Raw genomic sequence first — 26,016 nt, forward strand, 5'->3', positions numbered from 1 at the left:
CACCATTACTCACAATCTCACATCTGCCTGAAAACTGTCAGTCCTCATGATATAAATTTCTGAGAATGCTCGTTGCTCCACGTAACGCTTACTGTGTTGACTTGCCAGCAGCTGGTTAGAAGCCAGTACGAGATCAGGAACTGAATTCATTAAAGACATTAAATGCATATCCTCGAGGTGAATCAGCTGAGGTTAAGTGTCTGTGAGGGTTTCCGTAAAAAGAGTTGTGTGTGCGTTTATGCATGTGTGTCTTTGTCTTTGCTTGCTACACCGTTAGTGGCTACAACTAACAATTTTTTACAAAATTTTAAATTGCTAAACTTGCAACATTCCCATTAGCCTCAAAAGCACCGTAGTGCAAAATAGAAAGCGATAACAAGCTAAACTAAGCTGATGCAAGAGGCCAAAAGGAAGGTGTAAGAGTGTGCCAATAAAAGGAGCAGGAGCATAAATAATGAGAATTATTTAAAATAGCACGGAAGAAGAGTATTCAAAGACTGTAAATCCCCCCGAAGAATGAGGGCTATACTAATACTTAGATGTTTTATGATGTTTTTATTACAACATCCTGAAATCAGAATGTTTTTATTATCCAGTCTTTAAGTCTGATGTCATTAGCTGTTTCCTGGTCCAAACTCCGCTTCAGGTCCCAAAGTCAAACAAACACTGTGGCATCACTGAGAGTTACAAACTGTCTACATTGTTTCATCTGTAATAAAATGGTCAGTGTGGCTGCTCTATCAGGTGTAATAAATGAAGTTAAACACCCAGGCATCCATGAAAAGTTAGAGTTAGTTCGTTAGTTTCCATCTAAAGATGATATACCATGTTCTGACTGAGGGATTTCACATTAGCACAGGGAAGCTCTGTTTAAGTGATGAAATTTTTCTCCCACTTTAAACACTATGTCAAGATGAATACAATCAACCTTTTGGGATTACTCGAAATGGTTTCAAGGTCAAATTACAATGAAGGTCAAGGTCAAATGCTTAGCCAGCCCAGGTAGTTGTGTCCCCTGAGGCCTAATATATTGTTGTGAAGTTTAAGAGGGTCCATGGAAGCTTGTGGGTAATATAAAGTTTTTAGTTCCAGTATTTTTAGGGATGGACCTTTTTAGCTGCCAAATGCTGGTAACAGTATGGCATGTGCTACACAGTGAAGTTTTATAGTTTCTTTACCAATTTACATTTTCATATCCAGCACATGGAGTAATGTCCTTCATTTAAATTCATGTTTACTTAACATTGATGAATGTAAATCAATATTATCTCAGTTTTAGCTCTACTTTTGGTCCCCACCAACTGCTGCAGAAAATGTCTAGCTTCCCACAGTCACGGTAAAAAGAAAGTACACCCTCTTTAGGTTTTGTGCTCTGGGGAAGGTTTATAAGGCCAGTAAATTCCCCCCAAGATCAGTGACCATACAATACTCAGAGATACAGAAAAACCCAAGTGCTACACCTCAGACTCTACAGGCCTCAGTTAAATGTTAAAGTTCATAAAGAGACTATAAAAATGACTTAACAAGTGTTCTTGTTTGGAACGACAACCAAGAGAAAGCCTCCTACCTCTAGAAAGAACATGCCAGCTAGACTTAGACTAGTCTCCGCGTCCACACTAGCGTTTCCAGTCGTTTTCACAGAGTTGTGCGTCCACATTGAAACGGCCGAAAACACTTACATTCCAGTACTGAGCATGCGTGAAGCGCAAGAAGATTCGGTCTGCCTCATTTCTGTCAGCCGTTTATTTACTTTCCGGCTCGTTGAAACGACGCGGCAAAAGGTCGAGGAAAAGCACCGAGTTTTTTAGATGGACTAACAATGAGGTAGAGTTGTTGCTGCGAGTAACACAAAAGTAGAATGTTGCAAAAGCGAGTGAGAATTAAATAATTTGAAGAAAAGCTATCTGGAGTATGTACAAACTGATATTAATCTTTAATAGGGCTGTCAAAATTGAGAGCAAACAAAACAACTGCTGTATAATGCCCTCCTCTGTCTTTGTTTAATTGGTCACATGACTGCATCACATGACTAAAATGCATCATCGTTTTAGAAAGTCTCCATTTTCACTGTCCACACTGCTGCATCTCAACAAACCACAAGGCTTCTAGAACAATGTCCACAGCATGTTAGCGCAAACACCTCATACCAACAGTGAAGCACGGTGGTGGAGGGGTAATGATTTGGGTTTGTTTTGCAGCCACAGGACCTGAGCACCTTGCAGACATTGAGTCAATCACAAACTCCTCTGTACCAAAGTGCTCTGGAGTCAAATGTGAGGACATCCGTCTGACAGCTAAAGCCTGACCTAAATTTGGTCATGCACTGGGACAAAGATTCCAAGTACGGCAGCAAATCTGCAACAGAATTACTGATAAAGAAAATAATCAAGGTGTTGCAGTAGCCCAGCAAAAGTCCAGAGCTCAACCTGATTGAAATGCTCTTGTGGGACCTTAAGACTGCGGGCCATAAATGAAAACCTCAACAAAGTGAAGCAACATTATAAAGAAGAATGTCTCACCTCTGTGTTCCCTCACTAATAAAACCAGGAGATGAGGGAGGCAGCAGACTTACACAAACTGAACGTGGCCTCATCAGACACTGATTAGACCGGAGCTGTTTGTGTTTAACTCTCCTGATGATAATGACCTTCACTGACAAGCTTTTATTCAACTTACTTCCTCTGCATCCTCTGATTTTTGTGCACGCACTAACGAAAGGCGCCATGCCATAGTCACTGTCCATTACTCCTCATCTCTTCTGCGCAATGCTCAATTTATCACCATGGCAACAAGCAATGTTATTAGCAGCCTCTTACTGTTGATGGCCCTAGCTGTGCGTCAGCAGACATTCAGACACACGCTAATGACTAATTAAAGGAAAAACGTAAACCCTTTACCCCTACAGTGACGGGATACTTTGACAGGCATTTCACCTGTTCAGTTTCTACAATAAAAAACCAAAATTTGCACATTTATACCAGGATTAAACCACCTATTTTGTAAAAATAATCACTTACCTGTTATTAAAAAGAAACTTATGTTTTCACCCATTGCAGTGATTTATGAAAGCCACAAGCATGTCTGTATATTTAGTTTATTAAATTAAAGTCTGAGGGGCACTTCCTTTCCTCACGTTTGAACATGAATGCTTGATATGATAGGATTTATTCATCCTTTAACCGGGTTTCCTGTTGTGTGCGTGCTCAGCTTCATTAACATATAACCTTGTCCTTGACTTTAGCCTCAAGCTGCCTGGTCTGAAGAGTTTGTAGTGTAAACAGAGGCTTAGTCTTCCTTCTGTCATAATTTATTTTGTCAGCAGAAAATAGAAGCGTTAGATTCCCTCACTTTAGTTCTATTTCTGCTTACAATCCTACCCTCATTGAGATGATCCATTGTGATTGCTCTGTAAAGATTTTAATTCAGGGTTATGCTCATGCCGGAGGCCGCTGTTGAACTGTATCACCTTATGCTGAATGGGGTTTTGAATATTTTATCCCTCTAATCCATAAGTTAAGTTTTAGGTCACATCAGAACAAGGATAAAAACTTAAATACAGGTTAGTGGAGAGCATAAAGAGAGAGCATGAGAAAAAATCTGCTCTTTTATAACAAATTCTTATCAGCAGTAACCTACGTTCTTCTATGTGTTACAAGAAGTTGCTTGAGAACATTGATGCCAGTCTAATATCAGCTATATGCAAGCTAACAGCTAGTTCAGCTTATCATATAAACAAAAGGAGCTGGTTTGGCTCTGAAACTTAACTATTTGATTTGTAAAGAAACTAGACTTAAAAACAACAAAGAGTTCCCACAATAATTTATTTAACTTTTAAGTTTCATTAGAAGATAAAGCAAAGATGGAAAGCTAGCATGTTTTTGGCTAATGTGTCTCACAGCTAGCAAAGAAAACATTGAGAAACAGTGGATTCTATAAGTCTCTGTTGCTCAAAAAGCTAATAAATCTATAGAGCTATTTATAAAGGAGACTTTTAGCTGTTGGCCATCCTACAGTATGTGAATGTCGGGGTTTTATCAGCTGAGTCACTTGATATTTTGACGAAATAACAGTGAAGGTGTCGGTTTGTTGAACTGCTTCCTCTTATCTCTCGCTGACCTCTCACTTTAATGTCATACCTTTGTGATTTCCAGTTCCTTTAACTCTGCCTCGGTACACCTACACATCACAGCAGTTGTCACTGATTCTGAGGGAACAAAATTAGCGGAGAGAGACCTGAAACCACTCAGAAGAAGACAAAGGGGCCTAAATGTCACAATCTAGCGGTGTGGGGCAGGCGGTGACGTAGGTGTGCGGTGGGATGACACATGAAAGCGTGGCCGCTGCCCCACGCTTTGAAAGCGTGACCCTTTAGATATTTATTTCAAACAGCCTGCAATGCCTGGGTGTTTGCTCAGAGAGGCTGTGCTGTCCTTTATGAAAGCTTTCACACATTCTGATAGATCTGCTCATGTAACTGTGTTTTTCTAGCAGTGGCAGAAGACTGGGACATGCGATAGAAATTAATATGTTTCATGTTAGATCCAATGGTTTCCCTGTTTTATCACAATTTTAAAGATGTAAAGATGAATCTGTTAACTGGAAACGCTTTTATTTTTTACTACCTCTCTTTAATCCATAGTCATAGCAGACTTGTGTCTTTGTTTTAAAAATTAGAACAAAGTATAACAACTACAGCATGATGACGAAAATGCTGGGCCACGCCTCCTAATCTTTGATTCTGGTGTATAAACACTTTTCCTTGATATTCACTATGAAGAACTCACTGAGCTGGGGGATTGCATAATGTGTAAGTCACCAACTCTGCTCACTCGGTAACTGCAGAGCTCTAAACCTCCTCTGGCATTAACATCAGCACAAAAACTGTGCGCCGGGAGCTTCATGGCACAGGTTTCACTGGCTCCTGTAGATGTGACGCGTTGAGTTTATTATTACATATTCTCTGTTTGATTCTTGTCTACAGTTTATATTTCAGTCTTCATGTATTTTCTTAGTGTTTTCAGTCTTGAATTATTAGTTTATGTTTTATTCTTATCCATGTTTTATTCTGCTTGTTAGTTATCTTCTGTGTCTTATATTGAGTTTTACTCCCTCCCATGTGATTGTGTTAATTTGGGGCACCTCTGGCTCATTTTCTCCTAGCTGTGTCTAATTCCCATTAGCCCTCAGCGTGTTAGCATGTGTAGTCCTGCCATTCCTATCTATTAAAAATCATTTCTGTTTTTTCAGCCAGTTTTGAATTATTTGTTTTTCTGGTGGACTTTGCTTTATGGACTTTCAGCAAACAAAATGAAAGGCTTGCTTTAAGTTTAAGTTTGGCTAACCCATTTCCATGTATCCATATTTGGGTCCTGAGCGCTTCAATTCATCACACTCTTGTCCACATAGTGTCGCTGACTTGCAGTTAACCTCATAAATCCTTTTCACCAAACGTTAATGAAACAAAGAGGAGGACAGCCATGCGGATCATTTTATTTGAACGAACTTGGGTAATTTTGATCTGTTAGTGGTGCCTCGGTGCTGTTTTGACTTTAGAAACTGCAGGAATGTTTGGACACAGAATTGTAAATGACATTAGACTTAAAAGCAGAACAGTATAAATACAAATATAACTGTTACTTTTACTGTGATGTTATAAAATCCTTAATCTTCTGAACACAAATTTAACAGTTTATGTTTAAAACATTTAATTTGAGACATAAAGTGGATATAAGTGGCCAGCTGACAATGTTAAAACCATTGCCTCTGCTGACTTTTGTTTGTAGGGTTAATTGGCCAACCCGCCATCTTCAGTTATCTGGTTTTAGCAACTGGTTAAAAATATTCCGTCTGTCCACTTCCTTTACCAATTCAGAGAAAAGACAAGGTAAATCCCGGACAGAGAGAGAGAGAGATGATCAGTCACACATATCGCCACTTTAGAATCAGTTAATCAAACATGCACCTCTTGGACTTAAAGGATACTAGAGTATGAAAGAGGAAACCTTAAAGGCACAGGGAAGCCCTAGCTGGCTTATTCCACCCTAGTTTAAAAAATTTTGTTCAAATCCTGGAGATTTTTCTTCTGGGGAAGGTCATCCGTCTTTGGCAAGGGGAGGGATGCTTATATTTATTGTATGTAGGGAAAAAAACAGAAACAGCTAACATATGTGATTATTTTTTATTTTTTTTAAATGAGGAGTATAATATTTACTTTCTTAGGATCATCTTTTTTAAAATTAAGAAATATATCATTCACCTTGGTAGAGGTTGTAAGTTAGCTGTCTCTTTCATGGTTTAGAAAAACAAGAAAACTTGAATAGAGGATATATGTTTACAAGTGTAAATACCACCCTCATGCATTCATGCATGACTTTAAACAGAATTTGTCAAGTGAATCAGCCAACAGCTGCTTGTGGTTGAAAGCAAGTTGCTGATAAAGCAGCAGTTTCCACAGACTGCCAAGAAATACATTTGCATTATATGCAGTGTGAAAAACAGTCATCACCTCTATTTTGGTCCTTAAGCCTTTTGTTGGAGGGTAAAATGTAAATCACAACATCTGTTTAAACATAGCTACAGCTTCTTTTTGTACAGTTAAAATTTATATGGTATGGAGAAATAAAAATGTCCAAACATTTTTATTGTTTTTTCCGCCAGCTTCAGAGGACAGTTTTTAATAATGTTTTTTGTTTGTTTGTTTTACAATGATAAGGATTTCTAAAGAAGCAGAATTCCTAGAAAATACAGAGAACAGTCCTTTGTGAACTCATTTGCAGCCTGAGTCTGTATCTAGTAATGCCCCATGGGTGTATCTCAATGCCTTCTCAAGGTTTTCCTTTATATTTCTGGGTATTGTAGTGCTTTGAATTGGTTGAAAACAACATCAGCTGATATACCTCATGTTTCCCTGTTGGTTTGACGGATTTATAACCCGGTTATTTTCACCTCCAGGCAAACAAAAGCCCATCTCTGTTGTGCCCATTCAGCGGACCATCTGTTGCATATGTTGGATGTTTGTGCTCCACTGTATTTGTGTGTCTAACGGCATCGATTAGGCCATTTATGCACATAGTGCATACAATAAAGCTGCATCAGGGTTTATAAAGCTGTGGCTGTGTGACCAACCTCGACAGTACAGCAGTCTGCTGCAGTCAGCTTAAATTTACCGCCACATCTCCTTAAACCCTCTCAGCCTTTACCCACCCCCAGCGCACCCATTCAAGTGTCCCATTCATTTAGGCTTGGAGAGAAAAGGCATGGCTGGATAGCGGGGAACTTTAGCCTTCCCTGAAGAAATGCTATTATAGAGGGTGAAAAGAGCTTAGGGAGCGTGAGGAAGAGGAGGAGAAGGAGGAGGAGAGTCTTCTTCAGTTGATTTGCTTGAAAGAAACAGAGTTGCTTCTGAGGCAGAGATACAAAAAGGAGGGAAGGCAATAAATAAAATGAAGAAATTGAATTAAAGGCTTAAAAAAATGTGCACACAAGGTCAGATGTCTTGGAGAACTGAAGATTAGAGCACACTGTTCATGGTTTTACTAGATGTACCTGGCTCATCCTGAGCTTATGAAGCTCACCTACAAGAAAATTTAATTTATTCAACACTTCTGACCTGAAAATTGGTTAAAAATGTTTTTAAACAAAGATTTAAACTATGAAGATTTTTAAATTAAATAACTGACACACTCCAAGTTATAATATCACACTAAATTGCCAGATAAAGATAGCTGGGTTAGGATAACAAGATATGCATTGACTGTGGCGCAAGCTCCTTTTACAAAGGATGGGCTCGCTTATACTCTTTAACAAGGATTCGAAACTAAGATACACAGCTGGAAACCCTTTGCATCGACACATAAGGCAGTGCTACAACCAGCAGTCCTGCATAAATAATAAACTTAGGGCTAACGTGGCAGGCTACCCATGAAATTTAGGATAAACCACAAAAAAAACAGTATAGACAACTGCAACCAGATGCATGTGGTGCACAAGTTGATTCATGAAGTCACAGCTTGAATCCTTGAGTGAGAGAGCAACTTTAATCTGAGGAGTACAAGTTTGTAAATGTATACTACTGTCATATCTAGTGCTACCTGATAGGCAGACTCAGGGAAATGCTCAGAGATATAGCTTTATTGCTGAAAATCACAAGGTGGTTCTAGGAAGCAAATCTACCAAGAATACTATTACATTTGGAATGCTAGGAACTCAGAACGTACTACACAAAAGGGAAACAGGGCACAAGGAAGACACACTTATAGGAACCGTGAGGGACGACACAAAAAAGGACAGAAGAAAACTGAGGACCAAAGTGTAGATGTGAGGTAAAGGCAAAGTGGAGACACGTGAGGGAACACAGCTGAACAGAATCCAACTAATGAACTAAAGAGAAGCAAAACGGAACATAACACACACAGGATGAGAGACTATCAGAATACATCAGGAATGCGAGAACAGAAATGCAGAGTCGGCACAAAGACAGAAAGGGAAACACATTGAGACAAGTCTGACCTCATTCAGAGATCAAACCAAGACAACACCAGGGCAGACTGGAAAGAAAAGGGAACCAACAACAACCAAGGAACTGAGAACTAGAAGCGTAGATAACACAACTCAGAATTGCTGGGAAATAATACTGTAGTCAAAGCATGAAACAATATAAACCTAGAATGTAAATCACCGGGTACGACTCAGGAACCATGATAACTACAGGACTGAGAAGAAAATGGTCTGTGCACATAACTGGTCGCATAATAATAAGCTTCTTTTGATCCGCTGCCTCTGTTAAATGTACTGCATTACTGCAATATTCACACAAACTCAACATTTCCTTCATAATTAAAATTAAAGCCTTCATTTCAAAACTCACGTTATTTGAAGAAAAATGGCACATGAGATTATCCATGGCTTTGATATTCACCCTCTGAAAACTGCTTACTAATTCTCACACACCAGGGAGGAAGTGAGGGAGAGACAGCAACCATCACACAGGGAAAAATGAGAGAGGGAGAGGAGAACAGCTACAGGGAGAGCACAGAGATGTGGCTGATGAAGATGATCAGACAGACAGATGAAGGAGTGTCACTGTTTTAAACTTGGCACTACAGATCTGCCCTGACCCTGTGCGCCCTGCAGTCGCTGTTCACCAATCTGCAGACGAAGAGATGTAGCCAGAAACTCCATATGTACGTGAATAGGTCTCATCTGCTGCAGATTAAGCAGCTGTTTGCTGGGAAGTTCACAGTATCAGCGTATTTCTGTTTCCCGCCTCGTGGCCAAAGATTTATTTCAGGTCTAGCCGAGAAGGACTTAGTGACGGATTTATAAAAGAGTCGTGCACCTCGCACTGATGAATCTACATTTCACGCAGGCTTGGCCTCATGGCTGACCCACTGCTGGAGTGTTTGATAATACCACGTCAGACTGATTACTTCTGCCTGATGATACATGTGGATGCCCAGACTGATTAGTCACCGTCCCCGCTGCCAAGCTTTAGCCGGAGGCGTCCTACTCTGCTTGTATGAAAGTCTAAGGATCCTTACTTACTGCTGGGCCTAATGGGGCTTATCCCTATCAACAGAAAAACATGGAAGAACATCTGCATAGTTGAATCTAGTCTCATGGACTAAATATAGAGGGATTACACCCAGTTTTAGTTTTCAATGTTCCTTTGGATTGCAGCAGAACTGCAGACTTGAAAGGGATTAAACGTGCAGTGCCAAGTTCTGCAAGTACACGAATAAGTGACAGAGAGGAAGATTGTGCAGAAGATAAAAGCCTAGAGGTGACAGACAGGCAGGGAAGTTCTCTTCCAAAGGGGAGAAGCATCAAAATGTTGGAAAATATAATTGTTGGCTCAGATTTGTAATGAAAGTGAGCAGGAGGGTGGCAGCTTTAATGGGAAGAGAGGGTGAATGTGAGGACAGGGAAGCAGAGGGAGATGAAAGAAGGGGTGTTTTTGGCTTGGCGGGGCACAGGCAGGGCTTAAAAGCCAGGAAATTTTCTGTGCCTGAGACATGTTTGAGTGTCAGGAAAAGGAACGAAGGGAGAGTGAAAATGAAGGTGTTTACGACTGAAAATGTTTGCTTTACTCCGAGACACCTCATTTCCTGCATCATGGAGGAATATTACGCACAAATTTAGCATGAATTGATGGCAAATATATGTAAAAATAAACACAAAAACAAAAAAAATGTGTGTGTGTTTTAGACAATTTATAAGAACTTTGGACTTCTTTAATTATGTTATTTAAGCTACGGTACCTAAAAAGAAAATAGTTTACAGACTTGTTCAAACCAGTGGCTCAGAGCGTACTTCGGTTAAAGTTGTTTGGAGAGGAAACATCAGACCTTCTCCTCCTCCTTCTCCTCCTTCAATTGTTCCCTCTGGCTGTTTCATATCTAACTGACCGCGTCCATGTGGCGCCACAAAAGAGGAAGAGGTGCTGTGCAGATACTAACTAAAATCACAGCAGTGTGGGTTTCCTTGTGTGTGTGTGTGAGAGAGAATAATGCTGTTTTCCAAGGAAGATTCAGGGATTTTATGGCCTCATAAATCATATTTGTGGTGTATTATGTTGGGAAAAAAAGACTCATTTGAACAGAATGAGAATCCTCTGCTTCTTTTATGCTTTTATCAGGAGAGACGGATGCATCTGTTCTATATATTCGAAGAATATATCCCCTGCATTTCTTTAGTGGTATAAAATGCTAAAAAACAAAGGCTTGACTTGCAGGCTAATTGTGAAGCATCCTGGGCTGTCCCTAAGTCAGGAAACATTTGGTAATTGTACTCAAAGTCTGACTACTACTTCCATGAAGCTATAAAGCCTCTGCTGCTGCTGTACGCAGTATGTGCTGCATAATAGACCTACTGTTGTAAAGCAATTTTCAAATAAATCAAAAAAGGTTTCAGTGCCAGTGCAAAAACAAACACTGCTGTAGGAAATAACACCAGTCGATCAAAAGTTATTCCCTAACTGCGTGTTTCTCATGATAATAGCTGGAAGTGGGGTCCAACTTTCATGGTCCTGGTTTCTTTTAATCTATTTATGTTTTGGTTTCGCCTCATAGATCTTCATTCTTGTGTCCACATTTTCCCAGTGTCCTTTTCTTTGTCTCCTCTCTTATAGCTCCCTTGTCTTCCTTATTTCTACTTCTCATTTTATTTTGATAAAATCCTTTTTCCTTGCATGTCGTTTTGTACCCTGCCCTGATTGGTTTGACCCATGTCTAAACAGCCTGACATGTATATACAGTCCCATCTTTCCCCCTGTGATTTGTAAGATTGTTTTCAGCTTATTTCCCACACCTTATGCAAGCTTGTTGCCACCACATGGGGAAAAAAAGCATTTCTGCCAGCCATAAGTCAAGGTTTTGGTGTGTTATTTCATGATTTGGTTATTTACTCAGAAGATTGAGTTTGGAAATGCTTCTGAGGCACAGAAAAAGTAAGTTGCTGGGAATTGCATTGCCAAGGTAAAGCATTTATAGGGGAGTAAAGCAGACAATATTGTGAGTGATGTGAAACATTCACTTGCCTCCTCTATCTATTCTTCCTCCTGTGAATTGCTATTTAGTTCTTCGATCCCTTGGACTTTGTGTTATTGGTTTTTAATTAAAAGCCAAATAAAGACTCAGATATTTGTTCATTTCACCCACCTGTTGTGCACTGAGCTCAATAACGGATCAGTCCAAAATCTCCCATGTGTTTGCAGTAGGGTCGAGATTTGGTTAGAGCATACAAATCACATCATCCTCATCAAGCCTTTCTGTTACCATTTATTCCCGATGAATGTAATCCTGGAAGAGATCACTCTTATCAGTGTGAAAAGGATTGGCTTCCCTCTAACATAAAAGACCAAAACTAGGATGTCTCTCAGAGCGTGACAGAGACAGCATATCTCTTTGCTGCAGGGGTCAAACAGTGCATTTTTAAAATGCCTTTAATTTGTCACCCATCTGTGCACAAACAGCCATATAAATGCTGCACAGCAGTGAAAAAATAACAAGCAATATCAGTCACTGTAAAGGAAAATGTGTCCAACTTCATTGCTCCAGCAACTCAAGAGAAATCTGTGTGCATCTCCTACTTAATAGATTCAGACTGAAATGAATCAATTAAACTTTAATCAGCGCTCAATTAAACTGTCTTTGCTCCACTTTTTCCTCCTGACACCATGGAGGAAAGATAAGTGATGCACACAGCAGTGGCCAGCAGCTTCCTGCCTCTGCTCGTCTTGATGTAGCCACATTCCCATCTGACAATTATGAACACATTAGCTCTTCTATGTAACAGCGATACCAGACATTAGATGGGAGTCGTAGCTGTGAATTATTCAAGATCTTAATGAAATCCTCTCCACTTAATGTCTTTATTCCTGGAGCTCTGGGAGATATGTTATCAGTTAGTTGTCATGATACTCACATGCTTCATTTCTCTTTGGTGTTGAAAAATACATTTTTTGAAACATTATGTGATTTGAGAGTATATAAAAAGTGTGTGTCTCTGTATGTCAGCGATATCTTTAGAGGAACAAAGGAAATGGAGAAGCAAATAGACGTTTCTTCTAACAGAGTCACGTTTGAGAGCTCTCAGTCTCCTCTGTGGAGAGTTTCCCTTCCTGTTTGACTCAGAGACGCAGCAATAATCGGGCCGAATCAGGACAGCTGTGTGTCACTTAACTCCCAGTTTCCTCTCTCGCTTTCTCCCTTCGTCTGTCACAGTCTCATACGCTCATTGTATGAAGGAGGTTACATGACAGCGAGGTATGGGAACTGATATTAGCTCTGACGTCAATTTTACTGGCATTGAAGTAACGGGCATTAACACTGTAGGCGTTTATACAGGGATCCAGTGACATACTGTGCTAGCATTAACGTCAGTCAAGTCACCAGTGTGGTACAGGGTTGAAAACCAAATTTCAAAACAATGACAACACTATCAGGATGTGCTGCTCTTCTCTGGTAGAGCATACCAGAATTGCTACACCAGAAAAGCTAAATAATTCTTAGTAACACACATTAACCAACAAACATTTAACATTTTGTGTGGCCTCCTTTGGCCTTGATAACAGCTTGCATAGTTTTTATGGGCTTTTCAGTAGTTTCTATTTTGATATTAAACTCTAGATACTTTCTAGCTGTTCCCAGAGGCTTGTATGATTGGGTCATTGTCTTGTTGGTAAATGAACCCAAGACCAATTGGGTTCAGTGCACAAGGGATTCCATGTTGTACTAAGATGTTGTGGTAGACCTTCATCTTCATGATAGTGTTGATTTTCTTGTGTTGTGTTGACGTGGCAGTTTTCAGTGGGAGTTGCATCTTTCTTATATTGCTTCTTGTGACAGTGATTAAATGCCCTTGAGTTATTGGGGGTGAATAAGTACTAACAGTGCGTAAACTAATGAGTATCATTCAGCTGAAGCACACGTAACACCGAGCTGACTGTTGCCGTGCAAAGTAGAATAGGGACACATTCTTATTCTCAATTTATCACGTACTGTAGATGGGTCAGATTCTCTTGGCATCACACATTTTATTATTCTGACATGTAGGGTGGTTCTCCACAAGTATTAAAAAGCAAATTCAAAGTCTCTGTAAGAAAGGATGATGGTGACAATGATCACAGGACTTCCACACATGGGACAGGAGTTTCTGACCTGTCTAGAACAACAATATTTCAACTTGTGTGGTTAGAGACCAAAACTATGTGGTTATGTGTAACTATGAGGTATATTAAATGATATGGTTTGGTTCAAAATACACAAAATGGGAAACCTTCACCTTCTGCATCAACTTTTTCATCTTTACTTAGTCTACAGCAATAACAGTTATAACGCAAGAAGGGATTTAACTGTAATGTCATCTATTTTAGATGTAAAGACCCTTATGTTAAAGAGTTGCACTGAAGCACTGCCCAGTGAATTAAAATGGGATGCCAATGGATCCTGACTAACTACAATATGCAATGAGTTGAAAGCAACCACATATTTAGCTTGCCTCCACCAGTGTGTGAATGTGAGAGTGAATGAATAGTGGAATTGTAAAGCGCTTTGGGTGCCTAGAAAAGCGCTATATAAATGCAATCCATTATTATTATTATTATTATTATTATTTCTGGTTTAAGCTGAAATGATCATTCTATGTTGCAGTTAAAAGCAGTGTACCCTTTCTTAGTAGTGTAGTTTTGCCATCAAGGCATATCTTAAGCCAATCCACAATCTTTTCCTAACCGATGATGAAAGATACATCCGATGGATGCGCTGGAATGTGTCATCAGTCATATATTTTGGGTTCAAAGGGTGTTTGGGGTTTTACAACATCAGACACCCTCACCCAGCTCTCTCTGCTGCCTCTATTGCAGTCCAAACCAAAAAAGTGAGAAGTAAAAATAAAAAATGGAGTATTAAATCCAAAAGTCCAAATGGAATGTAAGCCAGATTCCCTTAGCTGATACACTTAGGACTTATCCTGTGGACTTTAAATCTGATCACTGATCACAGATTCAAATCTGATCACATTTCACTACCAGAAAACATTAGGGAAAGCCTCAGAAGGCATCTGACATAGCTGTAATATGTAATGGTAGGATTGCACAGGAAATTAATTCTCCAGAATCGTGTAATTACCGACTGCGGCCACAGAGGCCCCTGTTTCCACTTTCTGCACAAGCTATGTAGTGTTGCTTTAAATGTGAAAATTATGACCTTATCGTCTTTAATTCCTCTCACATTTCACTTCTGATCCCTTCAGGATTTCAGCCAATGACTGTCTTAGCTAGCTAGCTAAGGATGTTAATTTATTGATTAGCTTAGAAATCCCATATTTCACTTAACAAAAAAGTGCAGCAGTACCTCAGGCCCTTGTCCTGGTTAGTCCAGTTTGCTAGAGAACAACTCACACTCTCAGTTTGAAACAGACAGCTGTGATCTCCTCTCAGTGACCCTACTCTGTCTGGAAATGCCGAATAAAAATACCAAAGTTTTTCCATTACTGCAGCTGCCAATCATCATGAAGCTATACCGCAATTTTAGAGCACCAAGTTACTAATTAAAAACAAATAGAGGAAAAATGACCCCTTTAGCCCATATCAATGTGATGACTGATTTAAATGGCGGTAGGCATCTTTAAACGGGGCAGGGTTTATGACCTTTACTGCAGCCAGTCACCAGGGGGCGATAGACATTTTTCGCAAGCTGTCAGGTTGCGCATGGTTTCTACAGTCAATGGTTTCAAGAGAATACTCTGAGCCCAGTTTTTACTCATTCTTGAGAACAGCCTAATCTCATGTGAACAGCCTGATCCGCCCATAATTTAAACATTCCACAACTACCAACGGAATACTAGAACATTACGACCACATCGGCTAAACATTCCAGAGTGGCTGCATCATTTTCTGACCTCAGTCAGTTCCTGAAAAGCCTCACTGGAACCTGCTTCACCCAAACAATCCAAAGACTCACCCCCAGTAAACAGCGCGGACTGTTATCAGTGTACCGGAGGTTTCTGCTATACCAGAGGTTAGAGTTATACCCCAGCTGAGATGGAGGCAGGAAGTGAAGCAGGAAGACCAGTGCTCGAGGGGGAAGAGAACAATGGCATCTTGTGATTAACAGCAGAAATTATGTAAATATTTGCTTCCTTGACGCAAAAATAAGTTTTGCATCATTTTATGATATGAAATTCTGGGGTTTACATGCTGGAGTTTAAAAAAATTATGTAACCTGACTCTGGTTTGGAAACATAACTGGATTTGTAGCTCTATTACTCACTTATTAAAAGTCAAAGGAGATATTTAGATGAAGATGGAGTGCATGCGTGTGTCCATGTGGATAAATTTGAGGTTTTCCTGCAGTAAATCGAAACTCTTCTTTAAAGTGCTCTGCTGCGCCTGTTTTTCTGTGTTACAGTCTCACAAGTGTCACAAGTTTGGACATATCCATTAGGTCTGCTCTTAATGGTATTTACAAGCTTGTGAGCTTGCCCTGAATCAGATGAATTCGAAAGTACAAACAGGCCACCAATCTGTGCCTAATTAAATGTCACAATTAACTCTCTGCCTGCTATCTCTTTTTCACACAAATGGATTTTGTATGTCAATACTCAGGGGAAATGGAGTGGAAGTGCATCAGGACTGATTCATCCTGAAGCTATACAATGATGACCTCAAGATGCACGTGCACACTCCTGGAAATAAGGCGATGTGATTCGTTTGGAACACATTGAACCTCAGTACGGGGGCTCATGGCCTGCGGGCTGCCTCAGTGCCAGGTGCTGTGTTCTCCCCTGCAGGCTGAATCACCGAACCTCATGGCGTTCAACCTGTCAGCACACACACTTGTCACGGTGATTAACAGCTGACTCACCCAGCATCCTCATAAACTAGGCTTCAGGTCCATGTGTGCATGAGGGAGAAGAAAGTAATAAAGAATGACAGAAGAGTGGGACGCTGCGCGGATACTGGTGTGTTTTTCATCAGATTGGAGGTCCAGGGTGAAGTCGAGTGCCAGCCAGAGGAGTTACATTGCGGGGATTAATTCTTAATGTCCGCTTTGACAGAAAACTATCAGCAGGCTCAGATCACATGACAAGGCCACGGATCATCCTAATTGGTTTCTTTATCAGTGGGGCCAGACTGGAGCTGCTGTGCCTTTAAATCATTCATGAATCAATCCCAAGACCTTTGAGGAGTAATTCATCTAACCGGTGTCATGTCTATCACATTATCCATGTGACTGTGTTTCCACTAGGTGTAAACAAGAACTTTGGCAAAACACAGGTCATATTAAAGATGGCAAATGCACAAAGGGTCCGAATATTCTGCATTGGAAACTTCTATTAGTGTCAAAGGACCGAGCAGCCTTTCAAAGACGAGAAACTTATTTTTTCTGATAATTCTACGCTCATATGCAATCAGTCTCTCACAATGTAATGTATTCTACAAGTACATTACCAGCGATAACTCAAATACGCTTCACATGCACCATTAATAGAGTCTGTTTGATCATTTGAAGAATATTTGCATAGATTTTGAGGGTTTCCATACGGAACGGAGGCTCAGATGGATTATTTCAACCATTTTATGTAAAACACTAAATCAGACACATGTTATTATTCACAGCAGAGGAGTTTTCTATATTTTCAAATGGGTCTGGAGAGGATCGCGGATCTGGATTCTTTTTAAATAATGTACTCTCACTCATTCAGGCTCACTTTTAAGAAAAGATTAATCCCATCAATCTAACAGCTCAACCCTAAATTCTGCCTTGAGAGGTAGTTATTCAAAATATACAGTGCATTAATTATTGAAGTTAGTGCCACTGTGGTACTGGTCTGGATTATATACTGTATACAGTTAGATTAATATCTCTGTGAAGTCACATCGTAATTTTCCTATGAAGATTGATGATGAATATTGACTGATGAATATGTGGCACATCTGCTGTATATTGTGCATTAAACTGCATCAGTATATTTTTGTTGAGCTTATATTTAGAATAAAGCCCCCTTATCCTCCTGTCAAAACTAAGTTTTATATAGATTTTCCTCCTGTGGATTGTTGCTCTCTGTCATGGGTTTCACATATTCATCTGCTGAGGGAGGAAAGTTCTGCTGAGCTCATTATAAAGCCATGAAAAATTAATTATTTGTTTACAACCATATTTGTCACATAGGCATATAAATGATCAAAAACACTATGTAGCTCACTGAATAATTAAAATTAACTGTCACAATGCAACTTTAAACTCACAGTATCTGATATAATTATAAGAGACCTCACTTTGCTGTTCACCTCCTTGGTTCTCCAGGAAGATATTAGTATGTCTCTGCCTGATGATGTCCTTCTCATCCTTCTTTCCCCTCCTTTCATATCCAACCAAATATATGATTGATAAAAAATGATAAATTTTAGGAAAATTGACTGTGAGTACGACTTCAAAAGGGACATCAGTTGGCTGTTTGCCATGAGAAAGCACTTGGTGACATTGGAGAGTAAGAACTAATTTGTAACAGGAAGAGAACTACAACAGAAGTAGGTTCAGGGGAGGAACACTAATCTACTGGATGTGGTTGGATGGTTAGGACAAGGTCCTGATGACACATTTTGGGTCATGTGACCACTCACATGCTCAGTAGCTGGTGGACAACACCCAGGACCATCTCCAATGAATAAGCGAAAGTCTGAAGGATTTTAACTATTTATGTTTAGAAAAAGGTCTCATCAAACATTTGTGCCCTGTAGCCTATTTGTAACTTGATGACCCATGGGCCTAGTTTTCCTGGGCCAGAATTTCCATTAGATAATACAACCCGGGAAATACGAGGAAAACGTTTCTTTATTTCCTTTTGTGACCGTGTTATGCTTGATATTAATTGTTATTAAATATTGATAAAGATATTGTTGAGAGTTAAAAAAAAAAAAAAAAAAAAGCCAGCAGATCTCATTGGTAGACCAATGAGGCCCACTTTTTCGGATTATAAATTAATAAGAGTGGGAGTATTCGATATGCCTCCTAGCCCCTCCCTCTGTGTAAAAAGGTGGGCGGGGCGTAGTTGCACGCTGTGTCCACTGCTCGCCGGTGTAGCTGGATTATCTCGGCGGGCTGGTTAGGAGAGGGGACCACACCGTCGCTTGTAGCCGTTGGTCGGCTACCAATAGCGGCATCAAGTGGAGGAGAGAACCGTGATGGCATGTGGTTCACAGACGGTGTTAACGGTTAATTTTCACATGGAGAGAAACGGCACAGGGGAGCCAGTGTGAGCCCGAAGATTATGTCCGGAGCTGGCTCTGCTGCTGGGGAGAAAAGTTTGGAAGTAGGGATACGCTCAAATCAGCGGCGGTGAAATGGTAAATATGCCCTTTCTGCTAATACGAAGTCAGTTAGCGAGCTAACGTTTTTGAAACTGTCGGATCTGCTGTCTGACCGCCTAAAATCGCCACCCCATAGTTTATAAGTTATTTATAACCGTCGAGTTTCTGTCACTGGGATGAAGTGGAGTTCCTCCTCTTTCCAGCTGTCAGTCAGCTTTCCGACGACTAGTCCCGTCACGTATTGTTGTTCACGTGCCTTGTCACACTTCATTTAGAAAATCTCGTTTTCTCCCTGCTTGTTGGAATTTGTGCGTATCCTGTACATAAACAAAATATTTATACACTCATTATTTAACGTTTGGGGCTTTTCTTGAATTCGGCACTAGTCTGATACTTTAATCGATTATTTTCCGAAATGTTTACCTTTGTAAAAAATTGATCATTGATCATGTTGACGATATGTTAGGGAGCGTTAAATTGACAGATTTCTTAATGGAGTTTGGTTCAGATGAACGGCGCTTCTAATAAACTTTTCAAAACAATTTTGACACCACTACAGGATGTTTTTATTGATCCAGACATGATGCATACCAGTGGGGAAACTAGTCTGTCAATTTTCCCTTGTTTATGGCTATTTGATAAACAAAGATGTATTTTATGCTTGAGTAAATGAAACCTCTCCTTTATTGTAAGGGTGTCAAACTCACATTAGGGCTGCCACAAACGATTATTTTGATAGTCGACTAGTCACCGATTATTTTTGCGATTAGTCGACTAATCAGATCATGCATCCGTTGGACGTAAAACGTACAGCTTATTGCACCAGCATGCATCTGCTCTTATATAACTATCATTAGCTTACAGCTTTAAGTGTTTAAGGTATGTGCCAAGTAAAAATAAAGACAAGATGATAGTTTATTAAATTTTAATGGCATTTGCAGATTGTTTCGGTGGAGTTTAATAAACTCAGCTGTCTGCTCCTTGCTATCTAAAATATAACGGGACCCCGGAGTATATTCTCAAGCATCTCACACCTCTGATAATCAGTTGTCTGCTTGACGTTTATTTAGCTGCTGTGTAAAACCTATAACTTTCATCTCAGCCAAACCGATTTACTCAGGAACAAATAAAATACTAAAAAAAAAGCCAAACAATAACATTTGTAAGTTATCTAAGTGACTCATATACGTTTAACCTGAGTAGCGAAAGACCGCGGTGGGTTTGAAAACGATTTGCCGGGAGTCCGGTGTTCTCACGGGCGCTAGTGAGCCTTGCCCCCGGCTAGCTATCGAGCTAGTGGGTAACGGACGTCTCCGAAAACGTCGGAGCGCTTTTGAAAATATGTGGTGTCTTGATAAACTGAGCAGATATTTGCGGTTTACACAGCTACATTCTCGCCTGAAAACATGTTAAATATGTTAAAGTTATTTTGTGACCCAGAAAGAATAATAAGAGTAATATTAAAACTAACTAGCTGCCGCCATTGTTGGAAACTGAGCTGGGCTGCGCTATGAATTCTGGGACGGAGCTACTTCTTCTTCTTCTTCGGGGTTTAACGGCAGCTGGCATCCTTGTACATGCAGTGCTGCCATCTTCTGTTTCAGTCCGTTATTACACTCTTAAATCCTACTACTTATTCCTGCGTCTTTTGTGATCTTACAACGCTTCAAACGACGCGTCGACTATTAAATCAGTCGTCGACGATTTTGATAGTCGACGTAATCGTGATTAGTCGACTAATCGTGGCAGCCCTAACTCACATACAGTTCAAGTTGTACTCAAATAGGTCCAGACTAGTTAAACCCCTACATAATAACTTGTTTAAAAAAGATAAATTCCTGTTTTTGTTTTTTGTTTTTTTAATTTAAACTATCACCAGAATCTAAAGAAACAACTGTCAAAATATCCGTGCATGTCTTATAGAGAGATCAGCTAAATTGGAAGCTGAAGTTTTTATTTATTTTATCCCATGTTTTGATGGCCTCTAATGAATTCGAACTTATGAATTTAAATTGAAACACATCTGTACCAGCATTTCCTCAGCTGGAATTGGTAGCGTGGGATTCTAAATCATACTCAATAAACCCACAATGATTTATTTTCTGAAGCATTCAGCATGCATGGGATTTCTTATGTTGCTTTTAAAGTTTTAACTCTTGTAGCTACACACAACCGTCTTAAAGTCTGCTGGGTGAAGCTATAGGCCTATAATTATCAAGACTGACTACTTTTACCGGCTTTTACCTTTAATAATCATCACAATGAGGCATGGGCCAAACTGCTGGAAAAATGAAAAGGAAAGCAGTTTAGCAGAAATATGATCTAACCCACATGCTTTCTTTTCTCTGCTGTATATCCTGAAACATCTCATGTGACGTAATACTCCGAGTCTTTACCCTTAACGTTATCTACCCTGTCCAAAAGCCAGCACTGTAAGACCTTTCTAAAAAATCTGACCCGGCTGGAAAACTTCTCTAGAAACGTCACTAGAGAGTCACACGGTAGATTTTTGTGGAATATGATGAAAGTCAGTACAGATTCAATATAGACTCGTAATAAGTCTTTGAATATGGAGGAAAGGAGATTCTCTGAGCCTTTTTTTTCATGTTCTTCTCCATTATTTATGCGTCTGACATGAAGCCTGTAGCCCCTAAAGAGACAGGAAAGGCAGGTGATTAATACTCAAAACAGCATCTGATCTGAAATCAGTCACTTTAAAGGTTCCAGGCATAAAAAGAAGTATACTTCTTTAGCTTAAAGGGGAATTTGGGATTATCGCTGTTAAATAAAATATGTTCACATGTTCTTCACATCAATTGTCAGTTATTTTGGTCAATATTGAGATCTTGATTATTTAATATGATTACTCACAAACTTTGGAAAAGAAGAAGAAACTTATCTATTCACTTAGATTGATTTCTGTTTTCCGCAACCTGGTAGGGAGATGTGCCGAAAGGCAAAAGCGAGAGAATGATTGAATTGTGGCTGTTTTTAATCAGGTTAGTCCTGTTTCAATAGTTACTGGAAACCTTACTGAAATTAAAATTGGACTAGCAGCACAGTCACAGCAACACAAGGTAATATTTCCTGTTAAAGGAAATGAGGGATCCTCGGCTAGAACAACCTGAGATGTCATCATTATATCTCACTAATAGACATTCATTGAGTCTGCTGCAATTACATAATCATTGTGATTATTAGACCACTGTAAAAAAAAAAAAAAAAAAAAAGAGTCACAAAATCTTCACATTATAGTATTTTAAATCTTTATTATTCAAGCAGCTTGTCTGAGATGTAAAAAAATTTCCATCCTTTTGCAGGAAACTAGTGCATTTTTCTTTAAATATTAAAGTGGCTGCACTGAACCCTTCGGCAGGTCGATTCTAGCCTCCAAACTGTGGTTTTGACACCCCTGCTTTAAATCCTTTCAGCATTGTTTTATTATCTGGACACATAATGTTGACAGTTTTAAAGGAATAGGATAGAATATACATGCCCACAGACGAAGTTAGTGGTGGAGCAGGTTTGTCAGGTCTGTCTGCAGTTTTACTGATTTCAGGTAAAGTCATTACGTGTTTTATATACAAATCTCGTGGTGTAGATAAGAATCTAAATGGAAATTATTATTGTTCGGAAGTGCATTTAAAAGTCTCAATGACAGGGATGTCCTGTCACAGGGAGGGTAAAACGACCATACAGTGCTTTCCACATGCCGCAGTGACTTGATAGCAGTGCTAATCCTCCTAATCCTTAACCTGTGACTACATGTTATGACATGAAAAAACATTCTTCCATGATCCAGTTTGTGAAGTCCTTTACAAATCAAGCTGATTTATATGTTAAGATCTGTGTGACAGCCATAGACTGTATATGAAAGCTGTTTGTGGCCACAGTGACTTCACCCACGCTACATTTGAAGCCTCAAAGTCATTGTCTTGGTTGCCGCCATGTTGTTGACAATATTTAGATGTGTGGTTTGAATGCAACCGAATACCTTCGTACCATTTCATAGCTTGTGTTTGGCTTCAGCACAGTTTCAAAGAAGGGTTTGTTTTAAGATGTTTTGCTTATGAGTTAGGATTTGGGAAGATCAGATTTTTTCCAACTTTGCCAAAGGATTTCCATACACATTCAAAAAGTGGCACATATGGCTTGACTGAACAGCAGCTAAGAGAGCAAGATCATTTGCTGAGCATTTAACTGGTCTGGTTGCCTGTGCAGAAAGTAAATACACCTTGCAGGTCTGCCAGGATGTGGCAGATAGGTTTAATTTAAATATAGTGTGAGTAGAATTTGTGTAGTGAGAATTTTTGGTAGTCTAACAAGATGGCTAACATCAGGTATAGTTTGAGTGTCTTGGAAAACTGCAGAAATACTCACCATAACTAAAGCTCACACTTCTTGGTGACTTGTACCTCACAGAAGAGTTTTTTGTGAGATAACTCTCCTGCAGATGCTGGTTGGCCATGGCTTGCTCTGCTGATCTGAGTTTAAACCTTGCTAGTATCCAAATGGATGAGAATGGATTAAAAAAAATTCACTCACAGTAGAGTAGTTATGAAGGAGGGCTCTATGCATACAGGTCAAAGCTGTTTTTTTTGTAGAAGGCTGTAAACATGTTTAGTTCTGCTGTAAAGTTGAACATTTTAAAATCGGAGTGTTTGGCGATTGCCTTGCTTTGTTTTTCAGCCCCATAAGGTTGCCATGACTTTCACAGGTGTAGAGGCGACACTGTTTTCTTATTCAGTTTGGTTTAATTTGATTGGTTAAAGAGCTAAAAAATGGTAACACCAGTCATTTTTTTTGCTGCCAGCTGACACCCATATACACAACTGTGGACCTCATCTCTGTGGTACACAGGTACACCGAGGCATTTTTCAGCCCATGACACCTTTCGTGAGCTGTTCAGCGACTGGAGGCAAACCATCACATCCTTCCTTGTTATCCTATATTTGACAACACTCAGGGGATACTTGTGGTCGACTGAGCATCTTTCCAGCGATGCCTCACATTCAGCCTGGCGCAGACATAGTTTACAGCCTTTCCCTAAGGCTCCTTAACAGGTTATATTCATTCACTTTCCTCAAGCACATTTTTCCACTTAGTAGCTGAAGAGTATAGTGTCTGAACACTGAAGCCTGCACGATTTCCCCTCAGTAACACCTTTCTTTCCCCGCCTGCGTCACTAGTATTTGCACAGATAATTTTGTCTTTTTGACTCTTTGTTTTTAGATTTAAAATGCTTCTTTAGTTTTTGGTCACTTAACTTTAATTTTTGGATTTATCTTTTCACAGTTTCACGTCTAACTGTAATACAGCAAGAGGAAAAAGCACAGAGGTTTATAATTATCGCATCAAGTAGCTTTTGCTCACAAGATCGCTTTCAAAGAGAGATATTTCTTCCTCTTCATGTTGGACGTGTGTGTCTTTGATCCAGAGGAAGGGGATAAGGTGTGTTTCCTTCTCCGAGCTCCTGACAGTATTCCCTCTAGGCAGCATTTGTTTACAAGTCTTCTTTTTCTCGTGTCTGCAAAGAGAAGGAGATTGTCTTCCTCAAGGTTTAACTCCACATGTTTTTTGGCACAGGCACAGCAGGTATTTATTTACTATTGCTAAAAATATGACAGGTCTGCCAACAGTTAAATCAAGTTTGTTCATGCATTTGGTTTATTTTGGTTTGGAAATGCGTCATGCGTAGACCTTTCCCTCGAGTGCTGGATGACTGCACACCAAAAGAAGATAGTTTACGCCAGATTTAATGATTAATATATCCTTTTTAACATGCAGTTTTTTTCTTTATTTAAATGTTTTCAATCTTTCTCAAGACTTGTACGTATTCCTTGGAGTGCAGTTTTTTTTCCATTTATTTCAACCCTCGTTTAAGCCTTAAATCTGATGGACAGAAATCAGTTTAAAGGGGCAACCAATGTTGATGTTTAATATTTACTATTGTAGCCTAACATTTGTTGGTTTGACCTAAATAGCAGGAAATGGTTCATAGAATACAGTAAGTCAATCATATTTTCTAATAGTTGAAGAAATTAGGAAAATCTGATTATTTAGTGACTGAAATTGGCCATTTTAATAAAAAAGTAACTTTTATTTAATCAGTTTAATCAAAATTTATTTTCCAGGGACCAACTAACCAATTAATCGGCTAATGGTTGCATCGTTTATCATAGACACCTAGCAAGCATTTTCTTTTTTTACTTGGCTATACTATCTTTGGCTTTAGGACTACATCCATTCATCTTCCACTTATCGCGGTGGGATCATGGTTAAATCAGCATAAGCAGGATATTAATTTTCCCAGTTCTTCCTGAGTAAGATATATTAACCCTTGTGCCAGTTCTGGGTCTGTTCTGGGGTCTTCTCCCAGCTGGACGTGCCTCAGAAACCTCCAAAGAAAATCACTCTGGGGGCATCCTGATCAGATGGCCGAAGCACCTCAGCTGCTTTATTCTGATGCTAGGGAGCAATGGCTCCAGTCCAAGCTCCCTATGGATGACTAAACTCTTCACCTTATCGCAGAGCCAAGCAATCTCATTCTTTCGGTCACTGCCCACAGCTCAGGACCGTAGGAGAGGCCTGGAATATAGATGAATCTTTAAATCGAATGCTTTCACCTCAACAGTCTGGTCCAGTACCCACATTACTGCTGATTCTACACCAACCTGCAGCAGCAACCCTCCACAATTAATTTTTTTAATTTTTTTTATTGATTAATGGAAAAAAAATCCATAAATCACTCAGCTGTAACAAGCATGGCAATCGTTAGATCCATCTCTGGGGATTTAGCTCAATATCTGCTGGCTGACACATAACAGAACAAAAGCTATGTTTATTCTCCTGAAGTTCTCCAGCCTGAGTGATTGAGTCCATACATTAATATTGTCTTCTCACTTGTTTCTTTTTATTAAACCATAAAAAGAACTCCCTGAGTTTGTGCGACAGACTGTTGCCACCGCTTTAATAATGCAATATGTGAGCCGTCTCTGTGGCGTTGAGTGCTCACTGCAATTTTTTTTCTCCTTTTACTTTTATGGATCCTTTCACGCTGACGTGTCTGATCTGGTAGCAGTTATAGGTGTCCTCAAAGTCATTTAGCTGCTCTCTAGTTTCAGCACAGTGGTCTCTTGGTCTGCTGTAACATTAATTGCACTGAGGGAGTAGCAGAGGTGTGTTGGCCCAGGTACATCTCTGCG

The 26,016-nt window shown here is 39.7% G+C and overlaps 1 protein-coding gene across 2 annotated transcripts in view; it reads left to right on the plus strand.

Annotated features, from left to right (window-relative positions):
* LOC100689936 (transmembrane and coiled-coil domain protein 3) overlaps positions 1-26,016 on the plus strand; it is a 62,580-nt gene that overhangs the window by 6,036 nt on the left and 30,528 nt on the right. Inside the window, exon 1 of one of the 2 annotated variants that reach the window (XM_005475884.4) lies at positions 18,452-18,847. The exons of the other annotated variant lie outside the window; for it this stretch is intronic. Within the exon in view, the coding sequence (XP_005475941.1) occupies positions 18,845-18,847 (3 nt within the window). The 5' untranslated portion in view covers positions 18,452-18,844. Of the gene's footprint in view, positions 1-18,451; positions 18,848-26,016 lie in introns of those variants that run through there. 2 annotated transcript variants of the gene reach the window in all.

The sequence above is a fragment of the Oreochromis niloticus genome, linkage group LG17 (genome assembly GCF_001858045.2).
Source record: "Oreochromis niloticus isolate F11D_XX linkage group LG17, O_niloticus_UMD_NMBU, whole genome shotgun sequence".
NCBI classification, from domain to species: domain Eukaryota; kingdom Metazoa; phylum Chordata; class Actinopteri; order Cichliformes; family Cichlidae; genus Oreochromis; species Oreochromis niloticus.